Source organism: Neovison vison, chromosome 9 (assembly GCF_020171115.1).
Source record: "Neovison vison isolate M4711 chromosome 9, ASM_NN_V1, whole genome shotgun sequence".
Taxonomy (NCBI): domain Eukaryota; kingdom Metazoa; phylum Chordata; class Mammalia; order Carnivora; family Mustelidae; genus Neogale; species Neogale vison.
In genome coordinates, this window is record NC_058099.1 from 59,860,375 (window position 1) to 59,880,268 (window position 19,894).

The window sequence follows — 19,894 nt, forward strand, 5'->3', positions numbered from 1 at the left end:
TGTTTTGCATGGTTTGCAAAATTGACTTTTTTGCATGCATGCATACATACATACATATCTATTTACATGCATAGAGACAGAACAGACATTTTATAACCACACCAAAACTTATCTACCTTTTTACTTTATTACAGTAAAAGTTTCAAGAGATGTTGAATATATTCTCATAGAATAGGAGGTCTGAAGGTACCAATTGTAGTAAAAACCAAATCAGCTTTTTAAAAAGAATTACAAATGAGTCCTTGCTATTACATGAACAACTCAATTTTTTATGAATAGTGATAATGCATATGAAATAGTTTTATAATTTGAAACATAAGAATGTGTAGTCAAAATCAATAAAGATGATAGATATTCTCGTGATTTTGCAAATCTTACTCCAAATTTACAAGATTGTCTTATGAGAATTTCCTTTTCATCAGTACAGGGAGCTTTCATTTTGATTGACAATAATGAAGGAACCTAAGACATGTAAATTAAAAGAGAATGATAATCCTGTAAACAATTAGATACACCTGATGCTACATAATATTAAGACCCACAAAGTCTAAGGAAATATCCAAACTGTATGTTCACATACACAAAATTAGAAATGATTTATTCATTCTATCACATCAATTGCCTATTTAAAATAAATAAATATAAATATCTTATCTTTCTGATTTGTCCTTTAGGAATTATATATTATTAACTTTAAAAGTAATTTACTATAACAGTTGCATTGTTCTTATTGCTTTTTTAATTTTATCAAATAATGTTATGTTTGGGTAATTTGATGGAAAATAATTGCTCAGAAAGTGATGATTTTATTTTAGAATGGACAATAAGAAAATTTCTCTTTTAACCCTTGTGCAAATTCTACTTTATATGAATAATTACATACAAAATGAAAAAAAATTTTGCACATAAGTCATATCTTTTCCAGATGGTTCTCAGGATTTTTTAAAAAATATTCCTTTTTAATGGCTGTGTTACTGACACTTTGTAAGGGATAGATGATTATTATTAATTTTACCAAAATTTGTTGGTGGAATCTAATTCTTTACTTGCAATGGTGTCTCAAGAAGAGTTAATAAATTTTTTTAAAAAGCTGAAAGCTGATGTAGGGTAAGTACAAGTTACAGTCAGAATCAACAAGCCTGACATTACCCTCGGGTAGGTAAATCTTGGACTATGCATTTTCATCCTTTAATGATTTTGCATGCTCAATGTATACGGGCTATAATCAATGCTAGATTAACACTTTTCCTTAAAACTGGTCAGGCTGACTCCTTTTTTTGCATAGTCAGAGGGAATGCTTTCATATTTGGGCTTTTCTTTCTTTTCTTTTTCTTTAGTTGGAATTGGTGGAAGGGCAGCAGTTATTGCAAATTTTTATACCTGAAAACCCTTTCACAAATGAATACTGTATATGAATCACCCTCATTCTAGAATATAGAAGTGAAAGCTTGAAACAGCATCTGTGAAGCATCATCAGATTCTCATGTAACAAATCTTGCAATATTTACAGGTTTTTTTTAAGTTGGGTAGTCTGTACAGTAGGGCTGGGGAATACTGAGAGATTGGTTTAGAAGAAGAATTTAAATTGCAGGTAGGTAATTTTATTTGAGGCTCTATTATCTCAAGGTTTCATGTTCACATATTCCCCCCACCCATTATTTAACAATTGTTTTTGGTCATTTACTCATTTTTTTGGTTTAATCATATTACTAAGCCAAGGTACATAAATTTAGTTTTATTTTAAGTTTCAAAGCCTTATTTTCATTTTGTCCTATTGTTCGTTTATTTATTTTTGCCTTTTCTTTTGTTTTATCATTTTTTTTTCCAACCACTCCTATCCTTTCACTCAAACCCTCCTTTAACTCACTACCAAAATAAGAGCCGTCAGCTCCTCCTCAAGACATTAGTTGCACCAGCCCAAGTTCCACTAGTATTTTGGTAAGTTGGCAACCTCCACCAGTGGAAAAACAGAATGGCATTATTACTGAATACTCCATCAAGTACACCTCAGTGGATGGAGAAGATGACAAACCTCATGAAATTTTGGGCATTCCTTCGGACACTACTAAATACCTTTTGGAACACCTGGAAAAATGGACTGAGTACCGCATCACTGTGACAGCCCACACAGACATCGGCCCCGGCCCCGAGAGCTTCTCCGTGTTGATTCGAACTGATGAAGATGGTATGTTGCCTCTGCTACGTCAGTTTGCACCCTTCTGACACAATCTTGGTCTGCTGTCTTTTGATAGGCTAACAATAATCAGTTTTTCTCTGCTCATCTTTTTTTTTTTTAACCTGGCATCGCTCAACTTCAGTAGTTTTTGCAAAAGACCTATCTTTGCGGCAGCCTGGGCATTTTTTTTTTTAATTTTTTTTTTCAATCTCAACATAGTAAGTTGCTTCCCTTTGAAAGGACAGTTTGCTCCTATGACCTTGTAATCCAGGCCATTCTCTGTACTTCCGTCTAAAGTCTTCTGCGTTTTTCTTGGCCTTTTTTAGTCACTTCTTTTACATTTTGAAGTTAACTTTTCAAATCTGCCTTCTTTTCTTCTTGTTGCCTTTTTGTCTTGCATATTTCAGAGACACTGATGCTCGACATTCAATTTTTGGCATCTGTTGTTTGGAAAACCTTTGATATGAGAAAAAAAAAGAAGAAAACCGATATAATCAAGAATCTTTTTATTCTGCTAAAAAGAAATCTTTAAAAAAACACACAACAATCAACAACCAGTTTTTGTTATTATTTCAGTGCTACTCCTCTTTGTGCTTTAATGCTTTGGACCTCAAAGCATCTTCCTTGGCTTTTGTACATTTTTTACATGTTTTTCTATTTCTCTGATACTCTTTTTTTCTTCCATTTTTTTTTTTTTTTTTGGCATTGGTCATGTTTTTTGATCTTTTCTTAAAAGGTAGAGCAGATTGGTTGAGCATTTTCATTGCTTGAAAATGTTTACATTCCACAAAGGAAACTTAGTGGGTCTGCCCATTTTTTTTTTTTAAACCTAAGTAAACAAAATACTCTGACTGGGTGGGACAAGTGCCTATAATTTTCTTTTATCCAATGATGTTGTTCCAGTTCCTAGTGGTCCTCCTCGCAAAGTCGAGGTAGAGGCTGTCAACTCAACATCTGTTAAAGTCTCATGGCGCTCACCTGTGCCCAATAAACAGCATGGCCAGATAAGAGGATACCAGGTGCATTATGTGAGGATGGAAAATGGTGAGCCCAAGGGCCAGCCCATGCTGAAGGATGTCATGCTGGCTGATGCACAGGTAAGCCTCTGAAATTACATACCTATGTTTGTATTTATTTATTATATTTATTTTAGTCTATACCTTGAAATGGACCCCATTTTTCAAGTTTTTTTGACATTTAAAAAATCCTGTACACAATTCTAGTTTTTGAAACACATGATGTGTATTTACCTTCTCAGAGTTGACAGCATGTGAAGAAATTAGTTGTAATGAAATTACACTCAAGCCTAATTAAAAACACATAATTGTTTTCTTAAAATACAGATATTCAACTTGCTACATTACATCTGAGTTTGCCTTACTTACTTCAAAAAAATTGAATTGATTTTAAAGTAACAAGAAGAATTCTAAGCAGTTGTGCTAGAACTTCTTGAAACTAAATTGATCTAGCTTTAAATATATGACTTATTCTGTTGAAAAATAGACATTCTTACCTGAGGAAAGTTACCCAGATAGTATTTTATTTAGTACTTATTTATCAAATCATGTATTGAGAAGTAGTTATTTCATTTCCCAGAAAAATGAAGGTAATGATGGTAAAAAATTAAAGTTTTCCAGGAAATTAATTAGGATCCCCTATTTTTTTTTCTAAGAAATAAATATTTATTGGTTACCTTCCATATTTCAAATACTCTTGTTTGGTGTCAGCATACAAATATGTGTCAATATATTTTGAGGAATTCGTATTTTATTAGAAAACACTTAGAATGAATTTTGTGACAGGGAATGATGGATAAATGGCTGAGGAGGCTGACTGTTATCTCAGAGCCACAAGAGTGAACCCTCAATTAAGATTCATTCTTTGTTTGAGACGGGGACTGAGGGAGAGAGAGAGAATCTTTTTTTTTTTAATTTAATTTAATTTTTTTTCAGTGTTCCAAAATTCATTGTTTATGCACCATACCCAGTGCTCCATGCAATATGTTAAGCCAAGTTAAGAAAAGTAAGAATAGTTGAGTATGTGAGAAATGTTATTGATCCTAAGGTGACAATATTCAACCACACCGTCACTACTTGGCTTTACAATCCATTGCTTAAAGCATAGCATTATATGTTTCATTTTTTTGTTAAATTAAAGTGTTTCAAACATAATACCATAATAAATTTCCCTGTATTCTACGCAGTTACCTGAAAAGAAGAGGAAGATTTCAATTAATAGCTTCAACTGGGGATTATATGTCACCTGTGGATAGCTTCATTATACTGGGTCCAGTGGTGATGGGATGTTGTGAATACGGGAGTACTATGCTTATCTAGCAAATCAGTAGCTGGGCATGGAAAAGGAGGGGGTTTGGAAAATCTGAAATTTATTTCAGCTGCAAGTTCCTTCCCTTGTGTTAGAGTGAGGAGGACTATGAGCCAATGAGAACTCTTATGTCAGGTTGCCACATTTTGCATTCTTGTCTCTGTGCAAATAAGAGAGCAATCCATGTCCCTGTGTCTAAGGAAAACATTGACCCTAATGTTTTAATATAATCAACTCACAACAGCGCTGCTTTCCTTTGGTTTTGAAACATTCTAACTAAAAGGATCTGGATGAGTTGTTTACTTAATCAGCTCCTAATCCAGTTCCATGGTTTTGAAGTCTACTTCTGTAAACTTATTGCTTTAGATTCATAGTCCTTTAGATGCTGGAAAAAGGGCTTTGTTTTTTTCTAAATAATATTCTTACTGTCTGTGAAAGAGTACTTACAATATGAAATTAATAAAGCCATTAATGCCCATGTTTTCTTTTGTAAGTCTGAAATTATGAAAAAGAAAATGATATAGCCATGATGCTTTGATGTCTTTCGTCCCGTCCTAGATTTTGCATTATAAATTTTACATTATAAACTTGTAGTTCTGTTAGTGTTTTGTGGAGGATGGTGCTTAATGGAATTATGTGATACAAAGTGCCTTAAATATCAAACACAATTTTTCCCCCTCTCTTCTACTTTTTGGTTTTTCTTTATTGAATTTGCTAATTTTCCTTGTGTGTATATGTTTTTTATTGTTTTTCCTTTGCCCACCTCATCTGTTTTCTGAATATTCATTGAAATTCCACTGCATCATTGCAAGACTTCCCTGGGCCTGTAAGATTCCAATCTATTACGAAAGTTGTTAATCTAATTAGTGACATAAATTAATTGCATAACATAAGGAAAAAGTCAAAATAAATGTCATAAAATAGTGTATGACTAGAAACACTAGCTGTATGTTATGCCTTATTGATGCATTCCAATGAAACACGTATGAAAAATATACATTAGCTGATCTTAATAATAACAATACAAAGCATATTTACTTTTGACCTTTCAGTTGGGGGTGAGGATGACAGCGTAACACACCTTCCCTTTGGAATTTTATTGTACACACTGCTTATTTTTTTGTTTTGTTTTTGTTTATTTGTTTGTTTTAATCTAAGGATGGCAACATTGCCTTATAAGGCTACAAATTTCTCTTCATTTCTTTTTATTTTGTTTTCCTCTTCCCCAACCTTCTTAATCTCAATCAGTGGGAATTTGATGATACTACTGAACATGTGAGTAATTATGGACTGCTTTGTCAAAAAGAGATATAAATGCTTGTCTTTTCCATTACCCCTCTTTCACCTATTTGTGATATGTCATCACAGTTTGCTTGGATGCATGAACTAACACATTATTTTTAAATTATTTTCATTATGTGGTACATTTTTAATTTAGGTTTTTGTTTGTGAGATTGGCACAGTGCTATTGATTGCATAAGATACATCATGAGCTCATGTCGTTTTGATGGCTGCTACTAATTCTGCCTTGTGACACAGTTAGAGGAGGCACACTTTAAGTGGAGGCATCACAGATAGGAGATACCGAGCTGTTTCATAGAGGCCACTCATAAATCCTACCTCAGGGTTGCATTTTCAGTGGATAACACCATGCAGATCTGATACTAATTATATCAAGAAGTGGCGATTCTCTGTTTTATCCATAGAAATTTGAGTTAAATTGAATGAGTCATGCCCAGAGGCAGAAAGTATCTCACTGAGGGAGGAATTTTTAAAAAATATTTCAATGGCTGGATTATATTATTTATTGAGAGCTTATTACTAGGGATAGGTGTCCATGGGGGACATAGGATGTGACACCTGCCTTCAAATCGCTTACAGTAGGTGGCTAGGAAGGATGTAAAGTTCTGAGAAGTTCCATAAAATATGACAAAGGCAATGACCTCAAGCAATGTGTAATTAATAAATGAGTGTCATTGTCACTGTGAGTTCAGAGGCCATGGATCAAGAAGGTAGAAGAGGTCTTGAAACTTTGTTGAGAACTTAAAAAAGTAAGGGTTGAAGAGGTGGGGAATTTGTATGCATGCCTGTGTGTGTGTGGGTGTGTGTCAGAGAGTTAGAGGTATGAATGTATTTTTTTAAAGATGGGTATGTGGGACATAGTCATTGAGGCAAGTCAAGAATGTGGTATAGTCATGTGACATGAGCTTGCCAATTCAACATGAATGAAGGGGTTTAGGTTAGTAAGTGAGGACAAAGTATGGCTAAGAGGTAACTTTTAATATAATGTTGGGAAAACCTGAAGAACCTGGCTTTTAGCTCTTCAGTGCTGGAGAGATGTAGAAAATTCTTAAGAATGGAAATAAGATTAAGGCTGGCAAGGGTATTCTTTCATTTAGTAAATTTTTTTGGGGGGGACAAAATACAGGGCTCTTACTGGGAATACTGGAAATATGATGGGCAAGGTATCAGTTTTAATGGCACTTAAAACACTGACAGTGTTTTATAAACCTCTTTGACTGTGATCCATAGTAAAAGATGCATTATATACCATGACTGATGCATTTGTATGTTTAAAATAAAGGTCTTACAAAATAATACCTTGCTTTAAATATATATAAAATGTAATGTTTTGCATGAAAGTGTATCTTATTTCTTTTTTAAAATGCTGGGTGTGAATGAGTAAATTAATTTCATGACCTACTTAAATGGGTCATTACTTGCAGCTTAGAGCCAATGATATAGTGGATAGATTAGAGAGAAAGAAGATAGTAAACAAGGAAATAAATAAAAACAGTTCTTTTACTAAGGTAGTCATAAAATAATAAAAATTCAAGAAAGTAAGTTGAAGCAGCCGAAATGAAAAATGGACAGGTTGGGTCAATATTTTAAAGGAAAAACTGGCAAAAATTCCTAAGAATTTGAGGAAGAGAAAGAGCTCAAGATCACTTATAAGTTTGGAATATGCTATACCATTCACTAAAGTATAGAAGCGAGGAGGGGAATTTATTCCTGGAAATAACACTTAAGCTTCAGTCAAGCTGAACTTGAGGGAACAATTGATAGTCAAAGGAAAATGTCCAGCACATATTTACAGTGTACATGCCACTGGAGCCCTGATGGGAAATCAGGCTTAGAAAAGAGTTTAAGATATAAACAGAAAACATTCTCTAAGATTTGGAATTTTTAAAATTAAAAAAAAATTTTTTTAATTTTTTTAAAAAAATTTTTGGACTAGAGAGAAACATAGCAGGCCAGTAACTCTTTCAGAACATCCAGGAATACCAAGTTTTAACAGGCTAGAAGTTGGATAGAGATTTGATAGGAGAAGTCAAAGAGAATGAGGAATGGTATCCATGGCATCAGCCACACTACCTCACAGAGGATAAGGAAACCACCAAAGAAGCGTGGCCACAGTTTAAAGAAAGAAAATATAACACAAGAGATGATGTGATCCAGGCAGATGGAGGTGTGTCTGACTGCGATTATACCACTGTAGAGGATTTGACCAGTTTCAAATTACATTACATGTGTTATCCTGTAACAGCCTATGCAAGAGGAAAGGCTAGTGTAGTTAATCCCAATTTGATAAATAAAATATCTCACCATATGATTTGTGATAGAGCTAAGTCCTGCTTCTCTGCCCCACTAACCTTGCCTACTTTCTGCAGATACCAGTAGCATATGAAAGGGACCTTGGAAACAATAATGTTGTCATCTTCCCATCATAATTTCTGGAATACCCAGTATATCTACTGTAATTTAAAATGCTACTCTTGGGTGATTTGGATGGTTATTATAGCCTCTCTAATGTTAGTGAAACCATTCCAAGGTCCTGAAAATAAAATCTTTCTCCCAAATTTAGCCCATTCATCTGGCAGAATAATATTTCCAATGGCTGTTCAGGATGATATCTGAAATTCTTGAATTTCCACTCAAATAGTATCCCTATTATTTTGAGAAAAGCACACTGTCAAAAGCTGTCATATTTCGGATCAGATTCAACAACTGAGTTCAATGGTGCCCCTTACAGCCTTACACAGAAAAAATCATTCTGTCCGCCACACAAACCAGTCCATTCCATGAACTCTCACTTGCATTGTCTTCAGATGTGGAAGACAATAACATCATATTATTTCTTAAATCTAACCATATTCAGTTTGAAAACATAGCTGTACCAAATATCTGAAAGGGAACTTTATAACTGTGGGGATGTGGGTATGTGTGTAACAGCTCTGAAGAAAATAACAGAACAAGTTAATAACTAGTCTATGTAAAGAATCCTATAATCTCCAGTTTGGAAGAACAGATCTAAGTTTTGTAACCATCATAGTTCGGGGCCCTAATTAAGAGAAATCTATAGTTTTGATAAGTAGTTTGTGACATTTAACATTTTCTAAATAGATTAATTGAACACAACTCCATGATAATGTGGTAAAAGAAAAAAAATTATTATCCTTTGGTTTTATGATCTACTCCAGATTACCAGAAAATTCTCCTTAGTGTGTAATGATTTTAGTTCATAGTCTATATAATTAACTAATAATATGTTACTCGAGTCCTAAGAAACTTCTCTGGCTCAAGATATCTAGGTTCGACAGAGCAGCCATTTGGAAAAATCCTAGTGTGGTGATAAAACAGACTGCCCGGGCATCAGCCCCATCACTGGTCTGTGGGCCAGGCTGTAGAGGATGCATATTGAGAGCTCCTGGCATAATCTAACTGCTGGTTTATGGTTTGCTCACTATGAGCCAGGCATCGTTTTAAGTGTTTACCTGATATACCTCACTTAATCCTTACATTATTCCAACTTTCACATGGGAAACTGAGGTACAGAGGGGGGTAACTCACCTGCCCTAGATCACCAAACTAGGAAATAAGGAGATGCAGGTTTAAATTCAATAATTCAGGAGTTCTGGCCTCAGGTTTCATGTTTTAAACTACTCCTTCTTAGGATTACCTCGTACAATGGCTGAAGACTGACCCACTTTAATGTCAGCATGAAAACACATCATTCATAGCATGAACAACAGGCATGAAATTTCCAGTGCTTGGCATGGCTACAGGGAGTATTTAAGCATGCATAGAATGAGGATGGATGCTTTGATTTTCCCCTAGGGTGTTTGTGGTGTTTTGAATCAGTGTCACTCTATTGTGTCATTTTAGGACATGATTATTTCTGGGCTACAGCCTGAAACTTCCTACTCCCTCACTGTCACAGCCTACACCACCAAAGGAGATGGTGCTCGCAGCAAGCCCAAACTGGTGTCCACTACTGGGGCAGGTAACCATATTTGTGCATATATGTGCCTTGAACATTTTCCAGGTGACAATAATACTAATTTTCCAAATGGTATGGATGGTGAATTCTATCAAAAAGAAAAAGTGGACTGTGGTCAACTTTTGTATTTATGCAGTTCAGAAGAAAAGCAAGATATACTTTGCCCAAATTATTTAGTCAGTCATTCAACAAGTGTGTTTGTGAGCACCTACTGCATGCCAGACACTACTCGCAGTACTTGGGATACAGCATTCAACAAAACTGAAATATTCTTCCCTCCTGAAACTTAATTTCTGAGTAGAACTAGATAATTAACGAGTAGACAAATGAGTATATAATAAACCATCGGTAAGTGAGAAGTTGAAAAATAAAGGTGTGTAGACATTACAGATAGGGACTGTTTGGAAAGTAACTGGAGAGGGTCTCTTAGAAGAAAGTTATCTGAGCTGAGACATGAATGATGTAAAGTGCAAGTCCTAGGAATGTCCAGAGGGAGTGACATGAGGGACCATGTCACTCATTAGCTTCAATCTCTCTCTGCAGCAAACCCTTTTAGAAGAGCTGCCATCTTGAACTGAGTTGATTACAGTTCTGGGTTTTGTTTTGTTTTGCCATTTTCTCCTCCTCGTTCCTTGCTGTGGGAATTCTGAAGAGGCCAAATCGCATAAAAGATGGGGAACAGAAAAGAGAAGGAAAGCAACAAGGCTACAAAATATCAGATTGCTCCTCTGAAGAACAAAGTTTCTTAATACTCTTTAGAGTTACTTTGATGGGCTCACATTAGGAAAAGCCAGCATGAAGGAAGACCTGACACTGTAAAACCAATAAATTAAGACATAATTACAAAAGGATTCTCCTCCAATCCCTTTATATCACAATCTCCCATGGAACATTTAAACTATGATTTGATTTACTCCTCCCGAATTGCTTCTCACGCAATTTTTAGGAACACGCCTCTATGTAAAGGTATAAAGCAAAGAACAGCTGTGATGTTGAGTACCCTCCTGGGTGCCATGCTCACTGCCAAATTTGTCTAAATGTCATAAGATTTGCCTCACTTACATCCTGCCACCTGGAACTGCCTCAAGCAGCAGGATTACAGATGGCAAAACTCCTTTAAGGCAAAGTCTTCTGGGCTTTTTCTTCCTTTTTTTTTTTTAATTTAAGAATAGCATTGTATCAAGCTAATTTAATGCCTTGCGTAGGAGATATATGTTCAGAAGGGGCATGCTGACTGGCTATGGAAACAGCCTCTACTGAAATGTAGACAACTAAGTGCAAGCCCCTGAAATTAAATCCCCCAAATGAAGAAAATATATTTCTGATACCTATATTTATAATTGTGTCTTAATTAGTTTGAGATGTATTACAAAAAGCATTAGGCTCCCTTTGCCCTTAAGACAGGGGTGCTATAATAAGGAAGGAAAAGGAGAGAATTTATAGCCAAAGGATGTGAATCCCAGAGGAAAAAATGGCATTGTCGATTTAAATAGCACAAACACTGGCTCATCACTTTTTGGGACTATTCAAAAAATTATTTAGAGTTGTGGATCTTATAACATAGAGGACTATTTTGCTGTTTCCATTTTATAACTTTCTTAATCAGTGGACATTTAGGTATTGAGGAAGACAATGCTTATATTTTAGATATCTGCACATATATTGTCTTCATACTGGGCCTGGGTTGGAGGTGTGAGAATCCAGATATATAATCTCTTTAAGAGAAAAGCTCTAGTTTTATCGTCTGCCAACCAACTAGTCAGAATCATTCCTTAGTCATGGTTTATCCCGAGGTAAAAAGTATAGACAAAAAGTGTAATTATGACCATAATAACTCAAAGCCACCATTATTTTGTACTACTTTAAAAAAAATTACAAACCACATAAGAGTATAGTTAAGTGTTCAGGCTGCGTATTCAGATTGTCTTATAGCTTTCTCGCTCATTATACCTCTGACTCTACAGTTTTCTCTCTCTCTGGACATTATTTTCTTCAGATAATGAAGATAATAACTAATCAGTGTGTAGTCAAGAGTGAAAAATGTAAATCAAATGAGATACTACATATAATGCTCTTAGCACAGTGCCTGGTATATTGCATGTACCCAATGATTATATATGTTGTAATTATTATTCTTATTAGTTGTATCTAATTAGCTCATCTTTAGTTGGATTAATTTCTCTGTGGCTTGAACCTCTATATATGTGAAGGTTTCTTAAGAGATTTTTCTTTTTAAAATTCCCTTAAATTATTGTGTAATCCTATTTGTGTCTGTTACCAAATTCTGGTATCTCAGCCTACCTTAATAAGTATGAGAATAAGTATATTTCCACAAAGGTATATAGACCAAGTCTTTTTTTTTTTTTTTTTTTTAAGTAAATAATGTAATGGAGCTCCTGTAGAGTGGTGTTCCCATTCAGCAGTGATTAAAATGTAAATGGCGGTGTACCTTGGTCTTACCACTCCTTCCCCTGTGTTCCAGTTCCAGGAAAACCCCGGCTTGTAATTAACCACACTCAGATGAATACTGCTCTCATTCAATGGCACCCCCCTGTGGACACATTTGGACCTCTTCAGGGCTATCGTCTAAAATTTGGGCGGAAAGATTCAGAACCACTCACTACTCTTGAGTTCTCTGAGAAAGAAGATCACTTTACAGCTACAGACATCCATAAAGGAGCATCATATATCTTCAGGCTCTCAGCCAGAAACAAAGTGGGCTTTGGGGAAGAGATAGTGAAGGAGATTTCTGTTCCAGAAGAAGTCCCAACTGGATTCCCTCAAAACCTCCATTCAGAAGGCACCACTTCAACCTCTGTCCAGTTATCCTGGCAGCCACCTGTCCTAGCAGAGAGAAATGGCATCATCACCAAGTATACTCTTCTGTATAGGGATATCAACATCCCTCTTCTACCAATGGAGCAGCTTATTGTTCCAGCTGATACCACTATGACACTGAGTGGCTTAAAACCAGATACCACATATGATGTAAAAGTACGTGCTCACACGAGCAAAGGGCCCGGGCCATATAGTCCCAGTGTCCAGTTCAGGACACTGCCTGTGGATCAAGGTAGGATTTGTCTGCTTACGGCCTTCCTCCTTTAAAGGAATGTCGGTCTTTGGAAATCAGTATTTTGAAGCTATAAATAACTGATCGGACCATTCATGTTAATAGGTTCAGCAAAAGCCAAAAGGTAAAGTATGTAAAACTTAATATGTTTTGGATGCCTTAGATTTTGGTTATAGAATGCCAAGCAAGTCTGGCTGACAGCACCCCAATGTTCTCAGGTAAGGAAAATACAATATAGGTGACTGAATTGGAGAGAAAAGAGAGATCTTTATGAGAATGGGGTAGTAAAATGAGTGTTCTAAACAGGTAGGCAAATCACACTTCTCTCTTTGAGATCAAAATAGACGTCATCTATCCTAAGCCCGATGGTCCATGGTGGAAAAGGACAGGTCATACGTTTTTAGGAATAGTGTAAATACACTGTTTTTCCTTTTCCAGCAGTGTTTGCAAAAAATTTTCATGTCAAAGCAGTAATGAAGACTTCAGTGCTGTTGTCTTGGGAAATTCCAGAAAATTACAATTCTGCCATGCCTTTCAAAGTAAGTTGTTTTCTAATTTGTAAGATATCATGGGTAAAACTGGGGGGGGGGGAACATGCAATTTACCTGAGTAAGTTACTTAGAAAGCATGCACACCACTTTGCTTCAGGCACACACACTTGCTTTTCTCCTATTTGGTTTCCACTTGAAAGATGAAGTGGGAACTGAAACCTAGGGTGGTATTACTTATCAGTCACCTTGTACTTCCAGACCTTTACAACTAAGCTAGTACTTGTGTTTTTCCACCAGAGAATGAAATTCATGTGGTTTCTACATCTTGAAAATGCAATATCCTGATATTTAAAAATTTGTTTATTGGCTTGAATCATTTTTATGTTTTAAACTTTAATTTGTGATTGAGAGATATTGAGGGATATTAGCAAGAAGCACAAGTCTATGAAATAAAGAATAGAGAAACGTTTTGAAGGTACAAATGTACTTGGGAACTGGAATGGAAACCTTTAGAAAAAAGGGGGTGTGTATAATACATTGAAAACCCACAGTATTTCTGCACAATTTCCATTAAGATTATATGCAAGCAACAGGTCAAATATTGAAAATAATGTACATTTCTAGACTTAGAAACATCATATAATTATGCACTAAGAACAAAAGAAAAATTCATTCCATCTATAGAATTTATGAATACTTGCAGGCTTAGGAATTACCCCAAATTAGAATTGACTTGACATACTTATTCTATAAATAAGTGCATATTAGTTTAGAATGCATACATTTCCTCTCCGATATCCAAATCTCTTCGATTGGTTCTATCCTCTAGATTCTTTATGATGATGGGAAAATGGTTGAAGAAGTTGATGGCCGGGCTACCCAGAAACTAATTGTGAACTTGAAGCCTGAGAAGTCATATTCATTTGTGCTAACAAATCGTGGGAATAGTGCTGGTGGGCTGCAACACAGGGTAACAGCAAAGACTGCGCCAGATGTACTACGTACCAAGCCTGCCTTCATTGGGAAGACCAACCTGGATGGCATGATCACTGTACAACTGCCTGAAGTACCCGTAAATGAGAATATAAAGTAAGTCGATTGAAGGGTTAGGGTTGAAGGATACAAATGCAAGTAAACAAGAAAAGAAAATTCAACCTCAGTATTATAGAAGTTATAAAAGATTCTATTGCTATATGTGAAGCAAAAGCTTATTCAGCATAGGCTCTCAGTTGTATTTAAGCCTTATTACACCCTGTTCTCATGTTTGTTATAACACAGATTCTCATTAATTTAACATTGAGGGCTTTTTATTTCCCAGGAATGATGTAACTCCGTAGAAATAGACTAAGAAATAGAAATAGAATGCAGTCCTTAAGCTAAAGGAGTTTACGTTGTAGTGTACAGAATAAGGTGACTAGTTGAATAACTCTAATACCTGGAAATTTTTATTATAATGGTGAGGAATTCTTACAAGGTATTATGAAGCCGAAGGAAATTTCGGGATATGAGATAAGCAACATGGTACATAACACTAACACTTTTGTTGAATATGTGTGCTGAAATGAGACATTTCAAAAGTTAGAGTTCAGGATGATGTCAGAAAGAACTTGAAAGTTGGAAAATGTGAGTTTTCTGTCTTGGATGGAGCACAGTGTAGAGGACAGTGGGCTTGAAGTGAAAGATTAAATTAAGAAGTTTATTGGTTGTCTATAGTTAGTTGATTATAGCCAGTGCATTTTATAATCAATATAGCTAGCTGGTCATAGCCAATAGAAGAAAAAAAAATTTTCACTGCAGTCTACTAAGTAAAGTATGAGTATTGTGGTTAACTATGGAGAACAAAAGAAGATGTGGACTCTGTCCCCAAAGAGCTACCATAGAGTGGGGGATACAGAGAAGCAGATATAGTACCTGCTAATGATAGTGTTAGACTCTATTTTAAGAGCTGCTAACTGATAATGAAATGGGTCAAGGAGATTTCTCATTTAATCTTAAAGGGCAGGTAGGACACATATAAAAAATCAGAGTGAGAAGACTATATGCAAGGGCTCATTAGTAAAGGAAGTGAGCTATTTTGTAAGGCCTGAACAAGAGAAGTAAGAGAGGTATACAAGAGCTAAGTTGCACTCAGAACTTGAAACTATATCAGGTAGATGGTGGAAATTCAGAAAAGGTGTTAGTGCAGGAGAGTGGTATGTATCCTTTATATGATACTTAAGTTTCGTTTTTTTTTTTTTACTTTAGGAAATATTTAATGGGTATCCGCTGCATGCTGGAGATTGTGCTATCTGTTTGCTTTCTCATTTCTTGTATCCCCCATGGTCATGTTTAGATGAAACTTGTTATGAAAGATTTGAAGGTCAACCAGAGACGTTCCTATGTAGTTTATGGATTGTTGGGACCTTCACATTTAGCAACAATCTGGTAACATAATTAGGGAAGTTCTTAGGGAAGATGGCTCCTGAAGGCATATGTTGGAAGGGTGTCAGAACACCATAAAGTGTTGCGATGTCATTGTGTAGTTGGTTGATTCTAGGTAAATAACAAGATTCTAAAATCAGATGGTGATAGGGTAAATAGGATGCAGAGGCAGATGAGAACAGTAGTGTAGTAGGAGTTGGTAAACAATTTAATGAGGGATCAAGGCAGAGGAAAAAATGTCATAGATGACTCTGAGAGTTGAATTTGGGTGACAAAGTGAATGATACTGCCATTCATCCTAGAGGATGAAAAAGTCAAGAGGAAATGACTGAGTTCAATTTTGTATATGTTTTACATGAGGTATCAGTGAAATACCTACTTAGAGATGTGCATTTAAAGAAATTACTAGGATTATGGATAGAAATTTGAGAATCATAAATACAACAGCAATGTATTTATGGAAAGAAACAGAATCACTGAGACAGTGGGATGAAGATATGAAGCAAAGGTTAAAGGAAAGGTCTCAGGAAGAAAAGAGCTATTATATAGTTAAGTGGAGAACCAAGACAAGGCAAGTCCATGGCAAAAGATTTTTCAATAAGGTGTGTACAGTCAGAAATTTCCGGAGCTCCAGAAAATTTAAAGAAGATGATAGAAAAAAAAAATCTGCTATTAAAAAGTAAAACTATAAACAAGAAGTTTTTGATGTAGCACCATGGTTGAAATTTAGAAAAGTCTAATAATTGGCAACTTTTGACTTAACTAAAATCCATTCTTCCAGAGAAAACCTTCTGTTCTTATTTATTTGATGAAATAATTGGAGGATTGTAACCAGATGGTGGAATTTCCAAAAGATTATGACTAAAATAAATTCACTGAGAAATCAGATCTCCTTTTTTGTCCCTCTTCTTGTATCATTCAGAAAACTGGAAAATGAGAATGGAATATTAGTGTGATTTTATTCCAACAAAATTTAATATGAAAATGAGATTATATTTATCCATTTTTGTTTTAATCATCTGTGGAGATTATATCTATCTATCTATCTATCTATCTATATATTTCCCATCCTATTCTAGTGACAGGCAATGTTTTAGGGATTTAGTAGAGATAATCTGATTTTCTTACTGCTCTTACACAATATAGCTAATTGGGAACTTGGACAAGAAGAGTCCATTATAATGGAGTTTTAGGATACCAAAGCTTAGATGGATAAGGGAGGCCAAAGGTGGAGCTCCCAACCCCAGTTTAGTAGCTGAGGGAAGGGTTCCAGGGAAAGTAACATTAAAAATGAGGATTAAAGAATGACAGGAACCCAGCTGGTCCATAGGAGTATGGTTGGGGAGTTGCTGTTTCAGGCAGAAGATAACCTATGTGATACCATAGCAGCAAGAGAAAGACTAGCATTTCTTATCTGTCCACCTCATCCCCATCCATGAAGACATTTCACCTGGCATCCAACAGACGTGTATTCTGTACACTGCCAGTGCCTGGTCTAGGAATAGAAAGATGACCGATATGAAGCCCTACATGATGGTGGCAGAACACATACAAAAAATAAATCATGTAAATATAATGGAGTAAATAAGAACTGCCAGAGTTCCAGCCCAACTTGGGTGTCCGAGAGACATCTAGAAGGAGATGATGTTTAATTTGAGTCTTGAGGGTGGGAAATATTTAGAAAAGGCAAAATTGTTGGAAATAAATAAAGAACAGGGGAAAATAACAGAGTATAAATTTAACCCATACAAAAGCATGAAAGAGCGACAGAAAGATGAAAATTGTACAGTATAATTTTTAGTATTTGTTACTAGTTTACAAGACTTACAGAAAAATGTTTTTAGTGACTTTTTACCCAATTAGTTTAGTAGAATGTGTTAGATATTATCGAGAAAGGCATTTTAGTCCTTTGGTGGTAGATTTTTGGTTCATTTTCAAATTCTGAATGAGTTGAGAATATTGTAGAATATAGTCTACATTTTACTGCTTTTCTTTAGCTTTTCCCTAAAGTTCAGTTTCCCTCTTTGTTTTATTTATGTACTTCTTCCTCCTATCTTTGAAATAGGAGTCAGGGAAAAGAGGTAAAACTTTGGTAACAAAGAGAAGAGACCATTTCAAAACATAAAAAGAAAGCAAATGACTTGGGGGGGGAATATGTTCTAGAAATGAATTAAAGATTCCTAGAAATATATTCCACTCTGGGGAAAAGAGCAAAAAACAAAACTAGGAAAGTCCTTGAATGGGAAGAGTAACAGAACCATAGGAAATGAAAATCAAATATCCTGTTAGAAAAAATACACAAAACAAAAATGCTAAATAATCTATAGACATTGGACTTTTTAAAAGGATAATAACATAAAACTACCAGGCCTGTCTTTGTGTGGCACAGTCCATTATTATGGGCAGCTGTGAGCTATGTTGTGCCACTTGCAGCAGTTGGCAAGTTAAAAAATTAGAAAGGAAGTAGCTTTTTGTTCAATATGCCAGGGGAAAATGAGGAGAGAAAATAGGACTGATACCAGAGCTGCAGGCGGGGTTGCTAACTTGCATTCAGGTGAAAGCTCTTTAGAAAAATTCTTCCAATTTATTTTCTAGTAAAATGAAATGTTGGTGATTGAAGGGCTGTTTTTATCAACAGAAACCATGCTTTCTCATTTCTGGCCAAGGTAATTGGGAAGTCTTGGTCCCTACCCCCAACTTCCCACAACTCAGAAACAAATTTGTGTCTTGTAAACACAGTCGAGGCTCATTGCTTCTGTATTCTCTCGTAAGTGGTTTTTGTGAGGTGTAGCCCTCCCTCAGGGAAAGGCTACATTTCTTGTGAAATAGCCCCGTAGGTGCGGCAGGTTCTGCCCTCAGGAATTTGTGGTGCTTCAACCTTCTACTTGGTTAGATAGACTTGGGGGGCAGAATGCCAGTTGGAAAATCTAGCAACCTCACCATTATTTAACAGCAAGTTGTGACAAAGGGAACTTCCCTGAGTCTATAGAGCAGAATTTTAGTCTGGTTGGTAAGGAAAAATGTATCACACAGACTACACTAAAAGATAAGCTGCCAGAAGTTACCCAACGTAAGTTAATTTCATAGTAATCATTTTATATTTATGAAAAATAGAAATGAATAAAAGCATTTTGTGAAATTCTAAATGTCTTTGATCTAACTAATTTGGCTTTCAGGTTGGCCTACTTTTTCTTCTTTTAAAGAAGATATTCTTGGAAACATGGCTTACAAAGGTGCTTCATAAAATGTATGCACTATTACTAGCTTCATATATTAATGTATCATCTGTTTAAGGTTTAATGAGAAATAATTCAGTCATCACATGGTTGTCAACTGCAGTGGTAAAGATTTAAACTTGTATAGTGCTTTACAGTTTACTGAAGACATTTGAATGTTTTATTTAAGTCTCAAAATAACCCTGTGAGGTAGGTCCTCGTGCCATTTTTGGGTGAGTAAAGTGAGGCTCAGAGAGACAGCCTGGCCACAATCATAAAGTTGATACTAAGAATAGCTGTAATAATGACTGGAGGTGTGGGGGCTTACTAGTTGCTGCTCAAGGGCATTGCACACAGTAATTGATGGACTCTTCACAAGGAGGGTATTTCTCATTTTTATGGCTAAGGAAGGTTCGACATGAGTTAACATAGCCTGGCCACACAAGAGCAAAGCCAGAGAGGAAAGATTTGACCCCCGGCAGTCTGGCTCTAACCCCATATGTTAAACCATGACTTATACGAACTCTGATTTGTTGGTCAGACCAGGACATTTTTTTTTCCCCCTAGGACAATTGATAAACCATTAAGAACTCAAGGACAAGTAAGAATAGACAGAACTGGCCTAGACAGTCCTTAGAATGAGGAGTCATTTGGCACATATGCAGTCAAAGATCATGGAAATGTATTAGTGTTATGGAGCAATAAGATAGGTAGTTTGTCATGAGAATTCAGATGAGAGGTAAAGGGAGAGGTTTCCCAGAGCCCAGCATTATCACCCACCATTTTATAAAAAAGGAAAATGAGGCTTGAAGCAATTAAGTAATTTTCACTTGTCCGACAACACATAGCCAAAAAGATTGAAAACCTTAATTTAAACATAGAGACTGGAAAGATCTTTCAACCTGCTTTGGGTTT

General features: G+C 35.7%; 1 protein-coding gene across 38 annotated transcripts in view; it reads left to right on the top strand.

Annotated features, from left to right (window-relative positions):
• The window catches only part of PTPRD (protein tyrosine phosphatase receptor type D), a 2,250,073-nt gene that overhangs the window by 2,080,379 nt on the left and 149,800 nt on the right, over window positions 1-19,894 (top strand). For 12 of the 38 annotated variants that reach the window (XM_044265686.1, XM_044265656.1, XM_044265663.1 and 9 more), the window contains 7 exons: window positions 1,880-2,185; window positions 3,080-3,273; window positions 5,750-5,776; window positions 9,668-9,785; window positions 12,265-12,852; window positions 13,291-13,391; window positions 14,173-14,432. In XM_044265686.1, the coding sequence (XP_044121621.1) occupies window positions 1,880-2,185; window positions 3,080-3,273; window positions 5,750-5,776; window positions 9,668-9,785; window positions 12,265-12,852; window positions 13,291-13,391; window positions 14,173-14,432 (1,594 nt within the window). The remainder of the gene's footprint in view (window positions 1-1,879; window positions 2,186-3,079; window positions 3,274-5,749; window positions 5,777-9,667; window positions 9,786-12,264; window positions 12,853-13,290; window positions 13,392-14,172; window positions 14,433-19,894) is intronic. The other 26 variants (XM_044265661.1, XM_044265665.1, XM_044265688.1 and 23 more) reach the window with 8 other exon arrangements.